This window comes from Myotis brandtii, unplaced genomic scaffold (assembly GCF_000412655.1).
Source record: "Myotis brandtii unplaced genomic scaffold, ASM41265v1 scaffold266, whole genome shotgun sequence".
Lineage (NCBI taxonomy): Eukaryota > Metazoa > Chordata > Mammalia > Chiroptera > Vespertilionidae > Myotis > Myotis brandtii.
The window spans coordinates 7,309,481-7,331,962 of NW_005360124.1; the positions used below are offsets into that span (position 1 = coordinate 7,309,481).

General features: G+C 38.2%; 1 protein-coding gene across 1 annotated transcript in view; it reads left to right on the forward strand.

The window, feature by feature from the left end:
- The window catches only part of PRUNE2 (prune homolog 2 (Drosophila)), a 211,639-nt gene that overhangs the window by 38,044 nt on the left and 151,113 nt on the right, over positions 1–22,482 (forward strand). The window contains exons 2-5 of the mRNA XM_014541265.1: positions 6,028–6,132; positions 9,210–9,412; positions 11,584–11,747; positions 22,184–22,336. Of these exons, the coding sequence (XP_014396751.1) occupies positions 6,028–6,132; positions 9,210–9,412; positions 11,584–11,747; positions 22,184–22,336 (625 nt within the window). The remainder of the gene's footprint in view (positions 1–6,027; positions 6,133–9,209; positions 9,413–11,583; positions 11,748–22,183; positions 22,337–22,482) is intronic.

A 22,482-nucleotide genomic window follows, 5' to 3' on the forward strand; every position in this document is an offset into this window, starting at 1 on the left:
GTCCACAACTCCCAGCTCCCACCCTCCAATACACAGACATGTATCCATATAATAGTTACCTTCAAGCCAGATAGAATAAAGTAGTTTGGGTCATGGAAAAAGATCCATAGTGATTTGTTAAGTGAAAATAAAAGGAACTTTCTAAAGAGTAGGAATAGAAGCAGCCCATTTTTGTGAAGTATGTGTGTTAATATATGTGCATAAATATAAATGTGAAATAATCAACCATATGCTAACAAAGTAGTTGTCATTGTTTTCTTAATGTTGTTGTGTCTGACTTATTCTAATGGCATGTATTTATTTTCTTACCAGAGAAATAAAGAAAAATAAAGAATGAAATACAAAGGTTCCAATTGGTGGGGGAAACCCCTGTATCCTAGAGACCTTGTACCGAGTAATAAGCATTTCCTTCTTTGTTGTTGTTGTTGTTTTTAAAACTTTCGGTTGATGCCATGTTATTCCCTCCAGCATTCTCTCTCTCTGGGTCCCAACCTTCCTCTAGGTAATGATAAGATTATGAGAATTTCAGGAGTTCAATTCTAGAAATCATTTTAAACTCAAAGCCACTATCACGAGGCGCCTCATTTGTTTACCAAATGAACAAAGGATGTGACTTCATCCGAATCTGGCAGAGCTGGTCAAAGGGCTTTGGTCCTTGCCTTTGGAGGACCAGGTTGCTCTGGGCATCTCCACAGCTCCCTTAGTCCTTGCTGCCCATTGCACTGTGGCCCCTTAGGCATCCCCTCCCACCTCGCTCTCCTGGTGGAGTCAGGACTTTCACGGGTATGAGCAGCATGGTAGTTTCCTCCTGCCAGACCTCTGAGTCTTCTTAGAATCATGGCAGCCACAGGTGCATGGGGTCTCCTGGGGAGGAAGCGGGCTGTTTTCTGTACCACCCACAGCCAACCTCTAGGAAGGATTCCCTTCGTTGACTTGGAGTTACTAAGTCGTCAAGGAAGCACTAGCTCAACTGCCAACTCTTTGCTATGCCTGAGATGATTGGAGATACCATCCAATAAATTCAAGAGACTTTCTTTTCTCTCGCTTCTTCACCTGCTGGTTAAGGGTAGGGACTAAGAAATGTGTCCTGATTTAATATGTGAGGAAGGAGATTGGCCAACTTCTGTGAGTTTTGTCTACAATGTTTTTAATACAAAATAATTTTCAATAAGTTATTTTTGAAAAAATTTTCATAAGATTTTAAGAAAACGATTTAGGGAGGATAGTTATGAAGAGATCATATATAGCTGTATTGCAAGGACTTGTTGACTAAAGGTTTATTGTGGGATTTTAGTTGTGGAAAGTTATAGGTGGGAGGAGCTTTATTTCTCGAGGGAGGAGTTATGAAAAAGCTTTCAAAAAGCCTAAGCTTTCAACAGCCTTCTGGAAGCCCTCCTTCTAATCAATTCTTTTTTCTGTGGGTGTGTTTGAAAGTGCTTTTGCCTGAGAAGTGCAGTTTCCCTTAATGGGCCATTGAATCCTAATGCTTAGGCATTGTGCTGGCTTTTAAAAAGAGATAAGAGTAAACTTCAGTAAGAAGTCTCATTTTAGTGATGTATAGAATTACATTTTGAAAGCATATTAAAGTTATGATTGGGAATACTGGCTTGTTCAATATATTTTCTTTTATACACTGATTATGAAAAGATTATGTCCATCTATTTGGAAATGTAGATGACAAAGCAGTATAGTAGTAGCTATTTCAACCCATTACCATCATTCCATTGTTTTGGTCTTGCACAGCGCTGTTTTTAGGCATTAGCAATGAGTCCTCCTTGGTTCTTGGTGTGCCTGAGTCTAGGGCAGTGGTCGGCAAACTGTGGCTCTTTGGCCCCTTGAGTGTGGCCACGAAGTTTCAATCGCACTGTACATGTGCGCCCGCACGTGGTATTTTGTGGAAGAGCCACACTCAAGGGGCCGCAGTTTGCCGACCACTGGTCTAGGGAATGAGTGTTTACTTTCCAGATCTATTTACTCCTGGCTAAGAGTTTACAGGGTCACGTTAAGAAAATATATACACTGGGCAGTAGTTATCTGTTGAACATGCTGGCATACTGTCACCTCAGGGCCTTTGCACTTGCTATTCCCTTTGCCTGAGGTATCCTTAGGTCCCAGTTCACTTCAGGCTTTTATTTTGCTGTCACCTTCTCAAATGTACCTCATCTCAGCACACCCATTCTCCTCCACTTATCATTATCTAATTATTTGGTTCATAATCTCCTTGCACTAAATACAAGTGTCATATGGGCTGGGATTTTTGTCTGTTTGGTTCACTACTATATCCCTAGGGCTTATTACTGTGCCTGACACAAACTGCTTTTTATTAGGTGAATGGCAATAATTCATTGAATTGATAAACTTATCATATGTCATGTTTCCTTGGACACAATTTGTCTGTTTGTGAATAACCCAAACCCTAATATGAGCTGTATCCAGGGACATAGATATTAAGAGTGAACATCTGTGAGTCTGTGGAGGGCCCCCCAGACCTGCTGCGAGAGGTGCAGAGTGTCATTGTGGTCAGGAATCTCCTCTGAGTTCCGTTGACCAGTTTTACTGCTGCGTCTGCAGGTGGGGCCATTGCCACAGAGTAGACCCAGCACTGCAAGGACCCCCTGTTCCCTTCCCCGGACACTTGAAATCAGTCCCCAGACTTTTCTGCCTCGACGCCTGTGCTTGTTCTGTTCACACTGCCAAGGTCGTTTGTGGTGGGAAGCTTGAAAGTGGGTCGTTATTCTCTGGTTCTTGATCCCCAGGTTGAAGAGCCAAATCTTGCACATTCCTTGAACTTACCTATTGGGTGAGTCTACACAACTAATGTCATGGTCTATTCCTACAAGCAGGCAGGAGTCGGTCTGAGCCTGGTTACTGTTATCTCTCTACCTTGTCCCACCCTCTAATTATATATTATCAGTGGTTTTTGGTAGGACATCTGAGACTTTTTGAGGTCGAGCCTATCACTTTTAAGGCTTATTGGCAGGCACCAAAAGTACTTTCTAGCTGTGATGTTCCTTCTGTCTGGTCCAACATTCCCAGCTCACGTGAAATTTCTGGTCATATTTTGGGATTGTGGTGTAATCCCGGGAAGGGCTCCTTAGAATGAAAGTAGGTTACCTTGGTGAGTAACTCATTAACCCAGGGGTACTCATTGGCATGGTCTCTCCATTGGAACTGTTAGTGGTGAAGCAGATAGATCCTTGATAGCATGGGCACCAGGATGGTAATTTTGATGTAGGAGGGTGGTGAGGGGAAGAGAGAGTTGGAGCCTGGAAATTTGCTGCAGATGGCAGACATGAGCGAATGGCAGGAGAAGACGCCATGACTGTGAGGGAACTTGAGGTGTGGGAAGAAGGGAAGTCAGAGGAGACAGGAGAGAGCATGAAAAGACAGGCATGTGGCACCAAAAAGAACCCTCCTAGTTTTGCACCAGGATCTTCTATAGCCTGGCCTACAAGATGATATGTACTTTATTTCTCTTTCAATGAAGGACAAATAAATCATAATCTTAGAAGATTCCTGAGTATTGGTCTGTGTTTATAGTTCTATTTAGCTCATTTCTTTTTCTGAGTAGTAATTGGTTTGTACTTGGAAATGAATTGATACATAAGTCTTCTTATCCACGCTCCCCCCATGTCTTCTTTTATGCAAGTAGAGTGTTGAACACAGAGCTGTGCCTACGAATTATCGAACCTAGATTAGAAAGCAGATAAGTCAGCTTCAACATAATCTTGGTAGAATAAATGTCTGAAGCCTTGCTGTATTCAGAATGCATATTTAACATCTTCTTCTTTCTTCCACCCCCATGCTCATTCATTTTGTAGACTCTGAAGTTGTTATGGCATTATAGAGTGGTTGGTGCAGGGCAGAGACAGGGCTCACTGAACTGGGTCACGAGTTCTGGGAACAATCTTGGCCACATCACAGACTCCATTGACCTATGCAAAGTGTTGTTAATCTGCCTTACAAGATCTGGGAGGAGAAATGAGGTAATGTCTACTCAGCCTTCGAGCTTCTCGGAAGAACAGTATTCTACAGTAATATGATTTCCTAATGCATTTGTTTGTATTGTAATGGAGTGTAATTCCATTTACCTGAATTTCTTTGGATGTCTTTAGAATATCTGATAGTCTTGCACAGGGGAAGCAGTCCAGCTTTGGGAGTAAGAACTGGGCCTAGAACAGAACCCTCAAAGGGTACTCAGCCAAATGAGCCAGCTGTAAATCTGTGAGATTAAGGAAAGGAAGTTGGGAGAGGAAAATATGGGAGCTAGAGCTGATGGAGATGGGGGAGAGAGTTGTAATTATCTTCAGAGAGTTTATATCATACTTTTAAATCATGTTGTTTTACTAAAGATGAATACTTCAATATATTTTTAAATGTGATCATTGTAATTGAGCAATATTACATATTGCATGACTCATCTGTAATATTGATCCTGCTGTCATTCTCTATATTGGTAGACTGTAACTCAGCTTCCTTCAAGATTTACTTTATTATGTTCCTTGGGCTAACCTGATTGTTTAATAACTTGTTCCAACTCTGACACCAATAGTTCCATACCAATACTAACAGATTTATAGATTCATTTGTAAAATACCTGGTAAATTACTAAAGAACACTTTATCTTTGTTCTGTAGATAAGGGAATAAGTAAGTCTTTTTTATTGCAATAGTGCTGAGCAGGGTAATTTTTTATGCAATCTCTTTGAGCAGTATTACAATTGAGTTAGCTTTCTAGTCAGTCCTAAAACAGAAGTTAAAACAAAAGATGAAAGTGAGGGAAATATACATATGTGTCATCTCTGTCATTCTATAAAGATGTCAAGTTAGGTTATAATTATCATTATTGGACAGTTTTGTTGTGACACTTTCCAGAAGTGGTTAGTTCTTTGGCATTTCAAACCTAGCTATTCAAAAGGAGGTCAGCCCTCTATAAAGGAACATTAAGTAACTATGGAGTTAACTAGGAAAGATAAGCATATATTTTCTTTTCCAGAGAGGGGATTATATACATTTTTTAACAGCAACTGATTTGTATTTTTAGGGGAATGATACTAATCATATTCCTTTCTCTGGAGATGGGAAGGAAAAGTGCTACAACTTTTATTTGCTAAATTATAGAGTATAATGCAGAGAGAACATATCCTATCCCCCAAATGTGGCATAAAAAAAGTAAATTCCTACCAAAGTTTGTGTTGCATGCCAGGGATGTATGAAAAAAGGCACGTTGTCAAATTAAGAAGAACATTTTATATAAGAAAATGATATGAAATACTATGGAGTTGTTCTTTAGACCAAAATACAGTAATCTTTTACTAAAAAATTATGACTCAGAGTTATAGTTCATATGAGCTAGATTGTGAATAATCTTAATAAAACCACATTTTTTGTTGGAGGAGGTAGGACATAACTACTGGTTGACCTGTGAGTCAGACCCAGGCAATCAGAGGCCTCTCATGCCCTCTCCTGCCCCACAATGTATGTTCTGCCCACCGTTCCCACAGTGGGAACCTTTTACAAGGGTGCAGTCTTGAGATAGTAATGTTCTTGTTGAGACCCTACATGACTGAACCCATGTGGGAGCCTCTATATAAACGTCTAATAGTCTGGCAGGAGGGTGCAGAGATCTACTTGTCTTGTGGCCACTCATGACAAGCTTTGTAAGTTCCCTCGCTCATTAAACTGCCACCTACAAGCTGGAATGGCCTGCCTCTTTCTTTGGTCTCTCTTTGCTCTCTGTGTATGAGGGCCAGTTTCAGATTTTATCTGGGGAAGCTCCCGAGGTTGTGAATCAACAATTGTCTGTTCCTGACAATTTACTAAAATTTGAACGAGCACTTCTGAATGTTAACCATGTTGTGCAATTTTATGTCTTGGTGTCAAACCTTCATGATAAATTTGTGATTTTCTGCAATCATGTATGAGTGTAGCTAAGGCCATACTTTAAAAAAAAAAAGATGGGAAAATGTCCTGTTTATATTGATCTGTTGCATGTTAAATTGTGATGTTCTTTTTGAATTTGTTTCAGAATCGAAGCAAGCGCTTGGAGAAGGTCCATGTGGTTATTGGACATAAATCGTGTGACTTGGATTCTCTCATTTCTGCCTTCACATATGCTTACTTTCTAGACAAGGTGAGGGAAAAGAAAATTATGCTTTTTAATTTGAATTGTAATGTAAATTTTAAGAACACACATTTTCTGGGAATATAAGAAATCTATTAAAGTTTTCATGTTCTGGTTTATTGTTGCAGAGAATAATGCATTATGATCCATTAATCAATAACTATTTATTGATCACCTACTATATGTTAGGCATTGTTATGGTTATTTCTTACTGATTCTATTCATACAACATTATTTTAATATGATCAATATTTTCAAATTGAAAAGAAAAATTGTTTTATAGTTGGTTGGTTGTATAAAATTTCAGAGAACTAACAAAAGTAAGAGTCAGGATGTCTTGTTGCAACATTATTTCAATATGATCAATGTTTTCAAATTGAAAAGAAAAAATGTTTTATAATAGTTGGTTGGTTGTATAAAATTCCAGAGAACTAACAAAAGTAAGAGTCAGGATGTCTTGTTTTCCTTTATCATCCCTTTTGGTTAGTCTTTCCCTTGGGAGTAGAAAATATGTGCAGAATAACCTGTATGAACACTACATGAAGTACAGAGCTCATTGGCTGAAACTTTCAGTAACAGAGATATTACATGTTACATCTATATTGTTGTTGCCTTTTAGCCCTGACTGTGTACAACAGGTCATTCTCAGTTAGTGATAATCTCCCCTGAGTGAAAATCTTTGTACTCTGTAAAGTCTATAATATGCCTCTAAAGGTGAAAAAGGCCTTTCAATAAGTTGTTTTAAATTTTCCATTCCATAAAATTCGTTAGCCTACGGTAATGCATTATCTCAAAGCCGAAAAAGGTACATTATGAGTATTTTGGTGCTATTTCCAATTTCACACAATTTTTAATTTTATGGAGTACATTAGCTTTTTATTCCCATTTTATTTGGATCCTTGACTCTTAGGTTATGCATAGCCAATCTAAGTGATTTAATTCACATGAAATCCAGTCTTCCAGAATGAGCTGTGGTGGCAAGAACGGCTTTAGGGCAGCAGCTGACCAAAATGCTGGGTCAGGTACCCTGATCTCTACATACAGTCTTTATAGCAAATTTATCTGAAAAAATTTTTTTTATCTTAAATTTTGTGGAACCTTACAAGGGAGATTAATTGGTATGAGGAGATAAGGGTGCCTGTGACAAGGCATGCATATTAAACACTGATCTTATTAACTGAATTTTTTGTTCCTAGAAAAAAATGCCTGTCTAAGAACATAGAATTGACTGAACCAGACTGACTTTTAGACTGATAGTGGCATGGATTCTTAAGGAAATCATATACTAGTTATACCATCAACAATAACTATAATGTTTTGAATGAGATAATGACATCCAACAAAAGGAGTGGGAAAAGTAGCTGTGATAGATAAAACAAATAGATGAAAATAGAGATATGTGGCCTCTTTTCTCCTTTGTCTAAGGTTTGCCACTGAGCATGGAGACAAATATGAATTACTGACGGGCACACACTGGGGATTCGTTATGTTTTTGTGCCTTGCTCTGAGTTTACTGGACCAAGCCCCCTACGAGAGGTCTGCATCTCCATCTTAATTTTTTCCTGAGAACCTGGCTATTCCCTCTCAGAGTAGTAACGCATAGGATAAGTAGAGAGATTTGCAGCTTCACATGTAAGAGTCTATTAACTACTTTCCACTCAGGTAGGTAAGCTCCATTATAGAGATGGGGAAAACTAAGGTTCAGAAAAGAAATTGGCTTTCTCAAAGCCACACAGCAGAGGCTGGGCCTAGATCCTAGTTCTTCTGACTCTAACCTCAGAATAGGTCCTGCCAGGATAGGCTCAGGCTGCATGCTCTCAACTCAAGTTTCAGTGTTCAAGGAGTTAGATATGACTCTACCAGTTAATCAGGAAAAATAACTTGCCATAGATAAATTACTAATGATTATGATACAGTTGTGACTCAGTATTAACCTGACAGGTTGGAGAAAAACTATTTTGTTGGAGTGGTTTTGTGCTTCACATTAGATAGAGTGGCTGATTCATTTTTTTCACTCAGCAAATACCTATTAAATGTCTATTCTGTGCCAGATCGCTGTTTGCACCAGGAAACATAACTGAACAAAATAGACAAAATGCTCTGTTGTCTTCGTGCTAAGAAAGAGAGATGGATGGTAAGGATGTTAAACCTGTGTAGTAAGTAAAGACTATGCTTGTGACAGAGCTGGTGATGATGTGAGAATAAAGGTCATTTACTTTATGCAAAAATTCAATGTCACCAAACCCCACATTTTCTCATTGATATTTAGGGTTTATTGCAATATACTCAGAGTATTTTTTTTAAAACCCTGTATTTTTTTAAATTCCTATAGAAAAATTTATTATTGTGAATCTGAAATTCTCTAACTCCTACCCATCTTCTCTAACTCCCCCTATTACCAAAATTTTAATAATAGGTTTGTTAATATAAGATTTAAAAAATAGTAAGAAACCAACAGAAATCACAACAATTAGTCTGTGGGCCAAAATCTGGCTCATAAGTGAGTTTTTCATTGACCTATTTAATATTTTTATTTAAAAAAATTAATTGTAACAATTAAACATCACAGATAACACCTCAAAATATAGATTTTTAACTTTTCTTGAGTAATCGAAGGACTTAACTATCCTGGGCCTGGATTTTTTGCAGGTAAACAGCGGGCTGGAGCTGAGTGACAGGCATCCCATAGAGATGGGACATGCATGGCTTTCTGTGTCACCACAGTCCTCACCTGCCCTATTTCAGTCATCGTAATTTTCTGCTCTTTCCATAAAGAGGTGTGAATTTATTTTCCCTGAAGAGCAGAATGCATACAATTTTTTTTTAAATTTATGGAGGGGTTGAAGTGAGACAAAATATTTTAAATAAGGCATGAGAAGTTTCATGTAGAGTGAAAAACATTAGGGGCCTCTTACCCATGGATAAAGCTCTGCTAATGGGGTTCAGGTAAAGTTGGTTATGAATGTCAAATGGCTTAATGAGGCCAAAGGACCTTTGTACCCTTTACTGGTGGAACTCAGCTCGAGAGAATGTAGATGTATTCCTTCCTCCTGCTGTTGTCAGAATATGAACTTCTTTCTCTGTAGGTCAGTCCCCCCGGGGTTCTCTGTTTGCCGGTGCTGAACATACCCAAGACTGAGTTCAGCTACTTCACCGAGACAAGGTTTATTCTGGAAGAGCTAAACATCTCTGAATCATCCCACATATTCCGAGATGAAATTAATCTGCATCAGCTGAATGATGAAGGAAAGTTATCTATAACACTCATTGGCAGCAACGTGCTGGCGAGGTGAGGCTCTGGAGGTCTGGTCTTTTCAGGAAGGCTCTTCTGGGCAAAGTATCACCTTGTTCACGACTTTTGTGGTTCAGGGAAATGTAAAAGGCAGAGGACATTCAGAGGAAAGGAATTTTTTTTCCTTCTTTTATGGCAAAATCTGGACTGTGCCAATTTTCTGTTTTTACTTTTGTATTTCAAATATATGACATCTTTGAGTGGAAAGTTCTTATAAAATTGACCAAAATTATAATTTTAAACCATTTCAAACACTTGTTGTAGCAAGGCAACCCCTCATGGGTATTGATGCTGAAGATGGGTAATAAAAATAGAAATTAAACACTAAATAAAACTGAAAGGTTCTTAAGAAAGAAATCTCAGTAGTGAAATGGAAATTTATGTAGATGGGCTATGAAAGTCATTTGATCATTGGCTCATCACTCATAGCATTATTATACTCTAAGAGCAGGATAGATTTTTTTTAAAGTTCATGTAATTTGAACTCTCTATTTCATGGACAAAAACTTTTTCGTCTATTTTTGCAAATGACCTACCCAAGGTACCACATGCAGTTAATAGAGGAGTTTGGATGAAAACTTGGGTCTTCTTCCTCCTTCAATAAGTACTTAAGAATTGCTAACTAGCACAAGAATCTAAAGGTGCATAAAGAGTAATAAGACAAATTACTCAAGGACCTTACAACCCAACACAAAGATGCCCTTTGATAAGCTCTCTAGTGCTACTGAATGAAGAATCACAGTTAAACATCTGAGTGGTTTTAGATGTTAGGATTTTTTTTGCATACTTTGCCAGTTTGCTAATTATTGATGACATTAACCAGTGGATATTGACTTTAGTATACATAAAATAAAAGCATGTACAATATCTAATCTTTAAACCTTTTTTAGAAAGCATATTTAGTTATGAATATATTGTAATGTTAGGTATGCAGTTATAAATAGTTTTTAGAATAATTTCCCATGGTGTTTGAAACACAAAATTCTTTTTTTTTTATTAAATATATTTTACTGATTTTTTACAGAGAGGAAGGGAGAGAGATAGAGAGTTAGAAACATCGATGAGAGAGAAACATCGATCAGCCACCTCCTGCACATCTCCTACTGGGGATGTGCCCGCAACCCAGGTACATGCCCTTGACCGGAATCGAACCTGGGATCTTTCAGTCCGCAGGCCAACGCTCTATCCACTGAGCCAAACTGGTTTCGGCACAAAATTCTTTTTGACTAATATTTATCAGTCATTGATAACTGGCTGAGAGTTATTGGTAGGTTATTTGACTGACTTCATTTATCGGTATTCAGAAGGATCACATGCTTTACTAAATTTATGTTAACCTTTCAGACAACAAATGCAAGTAGATATTAAAAAAATAGTTGAAAAAAACCAAAGGACTGAGCTATGAAAAATATGTATCAGTTGAAATCTTCGGAAGAGTTTTGTTACCAATTAAAATTGAAAAATTTTGCTTGTTTTGAGACTGAAGTTGTGAACTCTGGCTTTGAGATAGTTTATGAAATAGATTGCTTTCCAAAAATAGAGCTCTTCATTTCCTTCACTGCTACTCATTTGGCTTTGGCACAAGAGAGAATAAAGTTAGTTTTATCCAGATTTTTCTTCAGAAGTAAATAAGCCCATAGTATTTTTTCTCCAGCACTATGACTGGATGTGCAAACTTTGGAACCAGATTATCAGAGTCTAAATACAAGCCAGTCTACTTACAGGCTTTCTAACCTTGGACAAATTTCTTAACCTCTTCATGCCTCTGTCTCCCCATTTGTAAAGTGCAAATTTTAATAAAATTCACTTAATAGGGTCATTTTATAGTATAAAATGTGATAATACTTCAAAAGTATTTATAACAGTGTCTGACCCATAGTGGGAGCTCAACATATGTTAGCAATTATTATTATTATTATTATTATCCAGTAGCAAAGTGAGAAAGGAGTGCAAAGGTGTGAAGGCACTCTAAGAATCTTGGGGAATATAATTAGTTAACATGAAATGTGAAAACACATAGAATAAGGTTCTTCTGAGTCATATGAACTTACTTATATTTTTGGCTACTGAGAGGAAGTCATTTGTGTGGGAAAAGAGATTAAATAATTCCCCAACGTAAGAAAACATGCCATATTTCTTTTTCTTCCTCTCCTCCATTTGCTTTCCAGTGAGGACAAAGCTTTAGAATCGGCTGTTGTCAAAGTCATTAGTCCAGTTGAGCAGAGCGATGCTGGGCTTGGGTTCGGCGAGTCTTCCTCCTCCCTCGTGGTGAAAGAGATTCTCCAGGAGGCTCCCGAGCTCATCACCGAGCAGCTGGCTCATCTCCTCAGAGGTGAGATGACTCTTTCTATTAAATACTGGAAGGCTTAATGGAGTGTCTCTCGACTTGCTCATGCAGAAAGAGTGCGATCCATTCTTGGGTTAACAATCCCTTTAAAGACCCCGGGAAGCTTCATCAGAGAGGCAGGGAGTAAAGAGTTTGTTAAAGAGTAGCATTATATAGAATATTAAAAATGTGCATTTAAAAATGGGCATGACGGATCTTTGCTGTTTCAAGGCAAGAATATTAAATGGAACCCCTGCACTTCTGTTGGGGAGCTGAAAGCGCTCCTCGGACCCTTTAACAGCTCCCAGAGGTGTTTCTTGCCCCACAGTGTGAATATGGGCCAGACTTCCACATTCTCACATTGACTATCTCCTAATGCTGATACATGCTTGGTTGATATAATGCTGTTTGGATGGCAAACTGCACCTTCCATTTTGTCAATATTGTGCAAGATGGACTTTTATAGTCAAATTGTCACCTCTTTCTCCCCGCCTTGTAATGTATTCCATTGTTACTCAGCCTGCGCCAGGCACTCTGGTCTGCAGTCATCAAGAGCTCCCTAATCTCTATTTCATCTCCATGGAGCCCACTGCTTCCTAAAAGTGATTTCCAAGCTGGAAATTGTCAGTTGACTTTGGTGCCACAACAATTCCATGTTGGCTCACTTAGGACAATTTGGGGTTTTGTATAATGAGTTTTGGTGTTTGTTTTTTCTTTCTTGAACATGGCAGACATAGATTTTTCTCAGAAGTATTTAACCCAAGAAAGTAAAAACGAGTGATGAATAGGCTGAAAGAATTTAAAAAGGAAGAAGACAGAGAATGTTGACTCAACTCTTATTCTTTTTATAAGTCTAAATTTTTATTATTAGATTCAACAGACAAAGAATAACATTGTAATAATATAATCAGAACAAACAACACATAGGAAAAAGAAAATAAAAACTGCACATTGTTCATTGCAAGTATAAACAAGACAACAAAGAGTGAAATAGCTAGTTCTGCATATTAAATGCCTAAACACAGTTTTGAACAAACACCATATGTACCAATATTTAAGCTTTTAATATGTACAATATTGGTACAAATATATACCAATATTTAAGTTATGTAAACATATTAAGTTTCTAATGTGATCATTGAACTTGTTTCTTGCTTGTTAAAGTGTCTAATATAGATTGGATTAATGACAAAGTCACTCATAAGGGATAATGTTTTGTTTTAATAAGATGCATAGTGGAGAAACCAGCTCACAGAGGCATATTAGTGGGAGTGGGACAAGATACTTTAAAGCAATATCAGCACATTCATGATATTAATTTAATTTTTATGCGGGATTAAGCAAGTGAAGTTATAGTCTAAAGAGTCATCTTAGATCCTTCATAAGTTGACTCAGGTCTTTCAAAGCCTTTTCTTCACTTTCTCTGTCTCTACCACAATTTGGAAGGAAAAGGGTTTAAGAGTCATAAAGTTCCTGTAAATGTTTTAGAATTAATGGCCCCAGTAAGCCCATTTAAAATCTTTTTCTGGCTAATGGCATCTGTAAAATGCTCTAGGGGAAACTGTGTCCTCAACTAAGCTAAGCAAGCACAATCATTTATCTCCGTGACAGAGCAGAAGGAAAATAAAGGTAATTGGGGATCTCAGCCAAGAGGGAAGTTGATTGATATTTTGTTTGCAAACTAAGAAGGTTTGGCTTATTGTTCAAAAAATACATGTATTATTTAGTAGGAAAGAATTGTAGTCAATGAGCAGTTCATCTTCATGGTTTTCTGTAGATAGTAAAATTGACAGTCAAAATGTAATACATTGGTATGAAGATGATTTTGTTGTTGATACTGTTGATGCTGATGATAATATTCAGATTTAGGGAATTAGGAGGAATACAGACCCTTTTGTTAGTGGCCATGGCTTTAGTTAGCCAAGCTACCAAGAATTAAAGCTGTGGCAAAGGACTTTGGCTTTTCTTAGCTTCAGAGGTTTTTCATAGGGTTGGGCTTGAAGTGGGGCTAGGAAGCAGCCAGACTAGTGAAATCACTTCATTGTTACTCGGAAATTGGAATGTGAGAAGTGAAGTGCCTCTAACTGTGAAGACTGCCAATACTGATACTGTCATGAGAGTCAGAGCCACTGGAGCCTGGGAGGAGAAGACAGAGGTGGCGTATGTGAATGGAAAGTGGGCTCTGGAGACCTTTTGCCAAGATGGGCAGGAGTGCATGTGTGTGCTGTGTATGTGGAGGGGAGAGGAAACATCACTGAATGGTCTTGCCCAGAGGGAAGTAACGGACAGTGATCCAAGGAGTTTGACTCAACTGTTCATAAGGCAATGGGCAATTTTTAAAAGGTACTTAATTTTAAGTAAATATAAGAAATGAATCAAGTCAAATTTTGCAGTATTCACTAAACTCAAACCTAGATTTCATACTTTTCCAGTCATGTGCTAACACCAAACCTGAAGGGAGGTGTTTTTTATGTGCCTATAAATAATTCTAGCAATCTTTATTTTCATAACATAAAAAGTTCTCTTTCTGAAGGGTTTCTCTATAAATAGCTACAATATTATTTTGTATTTGGGGGCGATCAAAATGATCATTAATTTGACACACATTTCTAGAACATGTCTTTATGCATTCTTCCAGGTCTTGAAGGAATGCACAATTTCTATGCACACCCTTGCCATAAAGAACTTTGAAAAATGTCTACTTCCAGATGTTGTGAGACTAGATAGTCACAGCCGACTTGGAAGAGTCTTTAAAAAGCTTCATAAGTAGAACTCTGTAGAGAATATATTATTGTAAACTTTGTACCCCCAAATCTGAATTTACTAAGAACTAAATAATCAGTTTGGTTGTTGGTTGCCTTTCATTCCCAGGGTCAGATCTGAGAACACACCATGCTGTGGCACACAGGTGTGCTCTGAAGGGATTTCAATGGGCCAAGATATTGATCCCTTCAATCCTTGGAGAGCTCCCTAAGTCTGCCCCTTAGCCTCTTATGCTGAAAGGAATATGCATTTGGGTGTGGTCTGAAGGGAATTCAATGGGCCAAGATATTGATCCCCTCAATCCTTGGAGAGCTCCCTAAGTCTGCCTGCCCCTTAGCCTCTTATGCTGAAAGGAATATGCATTTTCAATGCATTTCTTAATTTCTAAAAGGTTGAGCCTACTCTTCCTTAGTTGTGCTTGTTAGCTCTTCTCTGCTCAACTTCTAAGTATTGCAGTACCCTGGAACGTTGTCTTGGGCATTTTTGCTCTATACACTGACCTCATTTAGTTCTGAGACTTTAGATATAGTACTTAGGCTGTGACTCCCTGTATCTTCAACTGTAATCTCTGTTAGATTTCCAGGTTGATACCTATGCCCACGTGACATCTTCGCCTGCATGTCTAATTAGCGCCTCCATCTTTCTCATGGCTGTAATGGAAACCTTTAGTTCCCTGTACCTGCAAACCTGCTTTTATCCCAGTTTCCCCAGTTCAGTAAAGGGCACTGGCAAAAAGACAATGACTCAGGCCACAATCAGTCCTGCTGACATACATTTAAAACATAGCCACGATCACTACTAGTGATCAAATTCAAGCCACCATTCTGTCTCGACGCAGCTAGTGCGATAGCCTCCTGACTGTTGCCCCATTTCCTCCATGAAACCTATTGCCTATGACGTAGTCAGAAGGACCTTTGAATAATATAAACCCGGTCCTGTCAACCTCCTGCTTAATACCCATCACACCCAGAACCCAAGCGCCCCACCCTTGCAAACTGCAACATGATCGTCCCCTCCTACTCTGACATCCTCTCATGCCATTTCCCCCTTTCCCACTGGGTGCTGCAAGGGCGGGGGCCTTTCAGTCTTCCAAATATGCCCAACTCTTTCCACTTTTGAGGATTTACGTAAGCTGTTCCCGCCTCTGGAATGCATGTTTCTATCTACTTATCTTTCTTGCTGTCACCAGTCTCCTCCCTCTTGACCCCTCACTCCAGAATGTAAGCTTCAGGAGAAGAGCGATCTGACATGTTTTGTTCACTGCTCCACTGTTGTGTTTCTGGTGCCTGGAACAGTGCCTGCCACATAGCAGACCCTCAATAAATACTGCCATAAGATGAATTTTGCAAGATTGTTTGTATACTTTCTGTGTTTTTTTTTATGGCTAAATTGATTTAGTTAGTGCCATGATATTTTAATATCCATTGCATTCCAGCTAATCCCTCCAACGTTCTTAATGTCCAGACTTTGGACATTATTCATTCTAACAGTTAATCCTTTTTTTAGCTTTTAGAAATCCTAGACTTCGTTTTGTAATTTTGCAAACGTTTGTTTTTATTTTCAGCAGTTGGTTGTTATATATATGACACATATATATTGTATATCATTTTAACCTTTTTATGGAGTATATACACGTACAGAAAAGAATGTACAATATGAATATAAAAACATAAATATATGAGTTATTACAAAAGGAACCCCCCTTTACCAATAACTCGGGTAAAGAAATAGGACAAGGTGACCTCTTTGTACACCTTTCCATCACTGTTCACTTCTTCTCTAACTAAAGGTAACCAGCATTCTGATTTTCATGGCACATACTTCCTGGTATATCTTTATAGTTTTATCACCTTTATATGTACCCCATAACACTACAGATTGGTTCTGTCTGTTTTATATATTATGTAACAAGAATCATATGGTGTACACTCTCATTGTTATTAGACCTCTACATTTATATTACCTGTAGTATCTATTTGCTCAGGTCATTTATCTATCATCTGTCTATTCATTTATTTCATTATTTATTTCCTCCCTTCTTCCATAGAATATTTGAAGTAATTTATGCAAATATAAAAAAAACAAAAAAAAAGTCACGGTCAGGAAACAAAACTATGTAGAGAAAGGAATAAGGTCAAGATATAGTTAAAAAAATGAAGGAGTGAAAATAATATTCAGTTTGAAACTCTGGATATGAGCTTCCTGGAATCAATGAAAATGTAGAAATTTAATTAATTGCAATATTTATATTATTACTAAAACACACATACCAGGACTTCATCTTTTAAAAAAAGTCTAAATCTCAAATGTTTTTTCTTTGTATCAGTCTTTTTGGAAAAAACACTTAATAATGTCATAGACATCTTCCAACATATATAATAGCAGTTTTCATAGAAACTGGATACAATATGTCAGATACTTCTCCCTTCTCAATTGTCTTTGAGAATGTGCTCATTCACATGAGATCATAAATGACCCTGATTTTTGGAAATGTCTATTCACTTCTTCACCCCCTCCCTATCTCTGTTTTTGCTGTTGTGGTTTTCTTTGTTCTTTGCTTTCTTTCTCCTTCCTTCCTTTCTTTGTCATCCTTTCCTCTTCCGACTCTTCTCCCTTCTACTGTCTGCTTCCAAGATCTGTTATCATTTTCAGGCAAGCTGCACCTTGAACTATCTAAAAGTCAAATTACACAGTCATGGTGGCCTAACATTGGTATTTGATTATGCCTGGGGTTTGTGCCCAAAGCAAACAATTACTGTAAACCCGCCAGCCTCCTCAATCCATATTCTTTTATTTCCCCAGAGATGTGTACTAGAGGACTGTTGCCAAATTTTAGGAACATTAAATCGCTGAATCATTGCATTGGAGGGGTGTGTGTGTGTGTGTGTGTGTGTGTGTGTGTGTGTGTGTGTGTTTTTCAGGAACCAGCTGGCAATGATGGGATTTCAGCCATTTACCAGGCATGTTTTCATCAAGACAACACTTTCCTCAAAAGATCTTTCACATGTCTTTGTATAAAGCCTTGGCAGAGCCACAATATGAACAGTGAAACAAATAACAGCAATTGTTCTTAGTTCAGGACGTGGACAAACGAAGCCCTCGGTTTTCAGGAAACAGTTTCTCTCCTTTCTATTGGCAGCTCCATTTGAGCTTTAATAAAGAATAGTTCCCTGCTATTTTAGTAGCCTGGACTAACAGCTTCATAAAGGTCCTTTTAAGGAGGTCAAATAGGAAAGGAAGAGGGCCAGCTTTTTTTTTTTTTCCCCTCTTGCCCAAAGAGTGAATCATCCCTCTCCTGAAATGGTTACAGAGTCCAAGGGAATTACGTTGCTTGTTTTGCTTAGGAAGAGGAAAGGCCTGTATTGGGAGTAGGGAAAAGAAATTATTTTTTCAGCAAAATATAAAACCAGAACAATTCTCCAACCTCAGAGTGTTAGTTAATTCTTCTGCTGTACGAAGATAAGCCTTATTAAAATCAGACATTTAAAATTTATAAGATTATTAAGCACTTGAATAATGTTTATTTTTTTCATCCCTTTTCAGCTAAAAATGTGAGCTAAGTTGTATTTTCTATATTTTTTTCCTTCCTCTTTCCCTCCCTCTATTATTCATTCTTTCATGTTTTTGCTTCTGTATGAAAAAAAATCTGTCCCAGGTGAAACAAGAAACAAGATTTAAGTCCCTTCTTTTCTGCTAAGAATTTATCCTGCAGAATATGCCTTTACTGTGGTGAAGGTTTTCCCCAAACAACTTCTGGCTTCGTTAGCTCATGTTTAATATTAATGTATTGCAATTGCTTTTGGCAAGTGGTCCTTCACTTCTCCATTCTTTTCAACAAAGAAGATTGCGGTTGACTTTTTCCTAATGGAATGAAATGTTTGTTACTATTTTATAATAATTGCTTTCTCTGTTGCTTGTTGTTAATTCCCTCTGGCCTGTGAGTAGCTGGGATGCTTTTGGGTACAGTGTAGGGACTTAAGTAGTTTTTGAGTTCTGCAGAATTTGCTGGAGGTTAGATCAACTTACTCCAAAAGCAGGTTTGATTTTGTAAAGAGGTGCCTTTGGCTACTGTATATCCTGATACTGATAGGCAACTAAGTGTGTAGTTGCATGGGTCTCTAATGTGAAGAATAAAAATTTCTCCAGATGAGTCTCTTGGATAAATTTGGGCCATAGCTTTTCTTACGCAGTAGACACATCTCAGAGTATGGTGACTGTCTTTTTGATGCTCATTATTTTTCTCCATCTGTGTTAGTACATCATCTCCTTTCTAATTGTCAAGTCACAATTCATCATCAACCAGTGTCAATCTCTTTTCACTGAATTATTCTGTAGGACTCTGTTTAGTGCAGTATCTGTTAGATTAACTTCTGAGTATCCCTTTTCTATAGTATGTATTTTAAAAATTAAGATCCTCAAGTAAAAGAAATTGGGCTATTGGTTTGACTGTAAGCCAGGCACATTTTTAAATTCCTATGTATCTTATATTTTGATGTGATTACAGTTTTTTTAATATTTAAATTTGATTTTCAAGTTGTTATTATTTATAGAAATACACATTTTGTGTTATTAAACTTATGTCCAACTTGCTAAATTTACTTACTATTTTAAGCTCATTTGTAGATTCTTTGATTTTTTTACAGACACAAATAAATAATCTCTGAGGAAAGATGTGTTTATTCCATTGCAGGCATCCTTGTCTCATTTGGATTTAAGGTGGAAGGCTTTCAATACTTCACAATTAAATATAATGTTTGCTTTCTGTACTTGATTTTTATAAATGCTTTCATCAAAATAAAGACGTTGTCTTCTATTTCTACTTGGCTGAGATTTTACTAGTATATAAGGATTAAATCTTGTCTTTTATTAAGTAGTTTTACTATTGCCATCATTTAAGGTGATCATGATTTTTTCTCTTTTATTCTATTAGTAGAGCAGGTTATGTTGATTACTTTTTGAATGTTAATTTGTCCTTGAATTTCTAGGAAATCTCTATCTGGCGACTATATGATATCCCATTATATATTGCTAATTTGATTTGGAACTAGTTTAAAATATTTTTTAAAATCTGTGTTTATGAGAGGCTTGCCTCTAATTCTTCTTTCTTGTGATGTCTCTATTGAATATTGGTGTCAAGATTATGCTGAATCCAAGAAATAATTTGGGAAGTGTTCTTTTTATTCTTTGGAGGAATTTGTGTAAAATTAGTATATTTCTTTCTTAAATGTTTGGGACTATGGGTATTAAACTATAGAATGATTTTTATTTTTATTATTATTTTTAAAATATATTTTATTGATTTTTTTACAGAGAGGAAGGGAGAGGGATAGAGAGGTAGAAACATCGATCAGCTGCCTCCTGTACACCCACTACTGGGGATGTGCCCGCAACCAAGGTACATGCCCTTGACCAGAATCGAACCTGGGACCCTTCAGTCCGCAGGCTGACACTCTATCCACTGAGCCAAACCAGTTAGGGCTGGATTTATTTTTAAATAAAAAAAAGAAACATCCAGATTTTTAACTTCGTCCTTCCAAAACTCTTTATATTAATCTTTTCAAGGAGTCAACTTTTGGTTTTATTAATTTTCTTCATATGTGTTTGTCTCCTATGCCTTTACGTTTTGCTCTTATCTTTATTATATCCTTCCTTCTACATTTTTTAGTTGAACTTTCTGGGTTTTATTTTTTTTAAATTTGTTGTTTTTGTTGTTAGTCCTCACCCAAGGACATTTTTCAGTTGATTTTTAGAAAGTGAAGTAGGAAGAGAGAGAAATACTGATGTGAGAGTGTCACATAAATTGGTTGCCTCCTGCACACACCCCAACCAAGGCCAGGGACGGAACCTGCAACCCAGGTATGTACCCTTGACCTGGAATGAAACCCGAGACCCTTTGGTGCATGGGCCTATGCTCTGACCACTGAGAAACACTGGCCAGGGCTGGGTTTTCTTTTAATATCTTATGCTTTTAAGGCTATAAAATTTCCTCAGAGCACAGCTTTAGTTACATTCCACAAGTTTAAATGTCATATTTTCTTTATCATTCAATTAACATATATTTTACACTAGAGGCCCAGTTCACAAAAATTTGTGCACTCGGAGGGTTCCTCAGCCCGGCCTGAGCCCTCTTGCAGCCTGGGAGCCCTCGGGGGATGTCCACCTGCTGTCTTAGGCCTGCTCCCCAGGGGATTGGGCCTAAGCTGGCAGTCAGACATCCCTCTGGCAGCCTGGGATCCCTCAGGGGATGTCCGACTGTTAGGCCTGCAGGGAGTGGGTCTAAGCCACAGTTGGACATTCTTAGTGCTGCCTAGGAGGCAGGAGAGGCTCCCGCCACCGATGCTGGGCTCTCAGCTGTCAGCCTGGCTTGTGGCTGAGTGGAGCTCCCCCTGTGGGAGCGCACTGATCACCAGGGGGCAGCTCCTGTGTTGAGCATCTGCCCCCTGGTGGTCTCTATGCGTCATAGCAACCAGTCATTCCCGGTTGTTCTGCCGTTAGGGTCAATTTGCATATTACCTTTTTATTATATAAGACTGTGATTTCTTCTTTTACCATGAGTTATTTGGAAGTGCATTGTTTAGTTTTCAAAGATTTGGAAATTTTCTAGGTTTTGTTTTATTATGATTTTCAGACTGTTCATGTGGTGGTCACAGAATATAACTAATTGAAATGCTTTGAAATTTGTTAAGATTTGATTTATGCCCCAACAGATGATCAATCTGAGTAAATGTTTCATTTGTTATCATTGATAGCAATGTTCAATATATGTGAATTAAGTCAAATTTGTTGTTCAGGTTGCTCAAATATTCTACATCTTTATACACTTTTTCTACTGGTTTTTAGAGTTGGTGAGAGAAATGTGTTAAAATTTCCCATTGTGACTGTATATTTATCTCTCTTCATCCCATTTTGTCCATTTTTGCTTTACATATTTAGAAGCTATGTTATTAGCAAATATAAATGTCATATCAAAAAACTGGATGAAGAAGGGGGACTTTCTCCTTCCAGCATCGTCTTACTGCAGTTGAAATGCAATAGGAAAAGCTTTATTCTGGCTGGACTTGGTGTACACTTTAAGAAATAAATAACGCAGAAAGAGAGAGAGAGAGAGAGAGAGAGAGAGAGAGAGAGAGAGAGGTATTTCAGAGAGGGGGAAAAAAGGGAGAGAGAGAAACATCAATGATGAGAAAGAATCATTCATTGGCTGCTTCCTGCATGCCCCTCACTGGGGACTGAGCCCACAACCTGGGCATATGCCCCGACCAGGAATTGAACTGTGACCTAGTTCATAGGTCAATGTTCAACCACTGAGCCATGCTGGCTGGGCTTACCATTATCTTTCATTCTGAAATCATGTAAAACCAACATTTACCATTTTTATGTATTTGTGTGGGATGGGGAAAAGCTATATATTTTGTTCCTTTATCCATAAAACTGTTGCATAGAGCGTGTGATGGTCAGTTAAGTTGTAGAGATTAATATCCGGAGAAAATGAGAGAGGGCAGATGGTAACCAGTGGATTTTCTAAAAATTACCTCTTGAATGCTACACTGTGGAGGGCCCTGCTCCAGCAAGAAACGGCAAGTGGAAGCAGAGGTGGAGGGGCCAGCAAACACTGCTGTTCCTGGCCACTTCCTGGCTTGGGTGGAACGTTTAAGGCTGTTTTTATTCCTGCCTTGTAGGTAGCATCCTTTTCAAGTACATGACCATGGAATCCGAGAAGATCTCAGAGAAGCAGGAGGAAGTTCTTTCCATCCTGGAAGAAAAGTTCCCTAGCTTACCTCCCAGAGAGGACATCATCACCGTGCTGCAGGAGAGCCACCCCGGGGCCCAAGGTGAGTGACCGTCCCGGCTCTGCCGCAGCTCCGAGAAGGGCTGGTGTGCGGTATGAAGTGCTGCCAGGCCCCAGAAGGTGAATTTGACTGCGCCTGCGCTTTGTTCCCTGTTCACACTTGTGGACAATTTCCAGGCACCTGGTGTC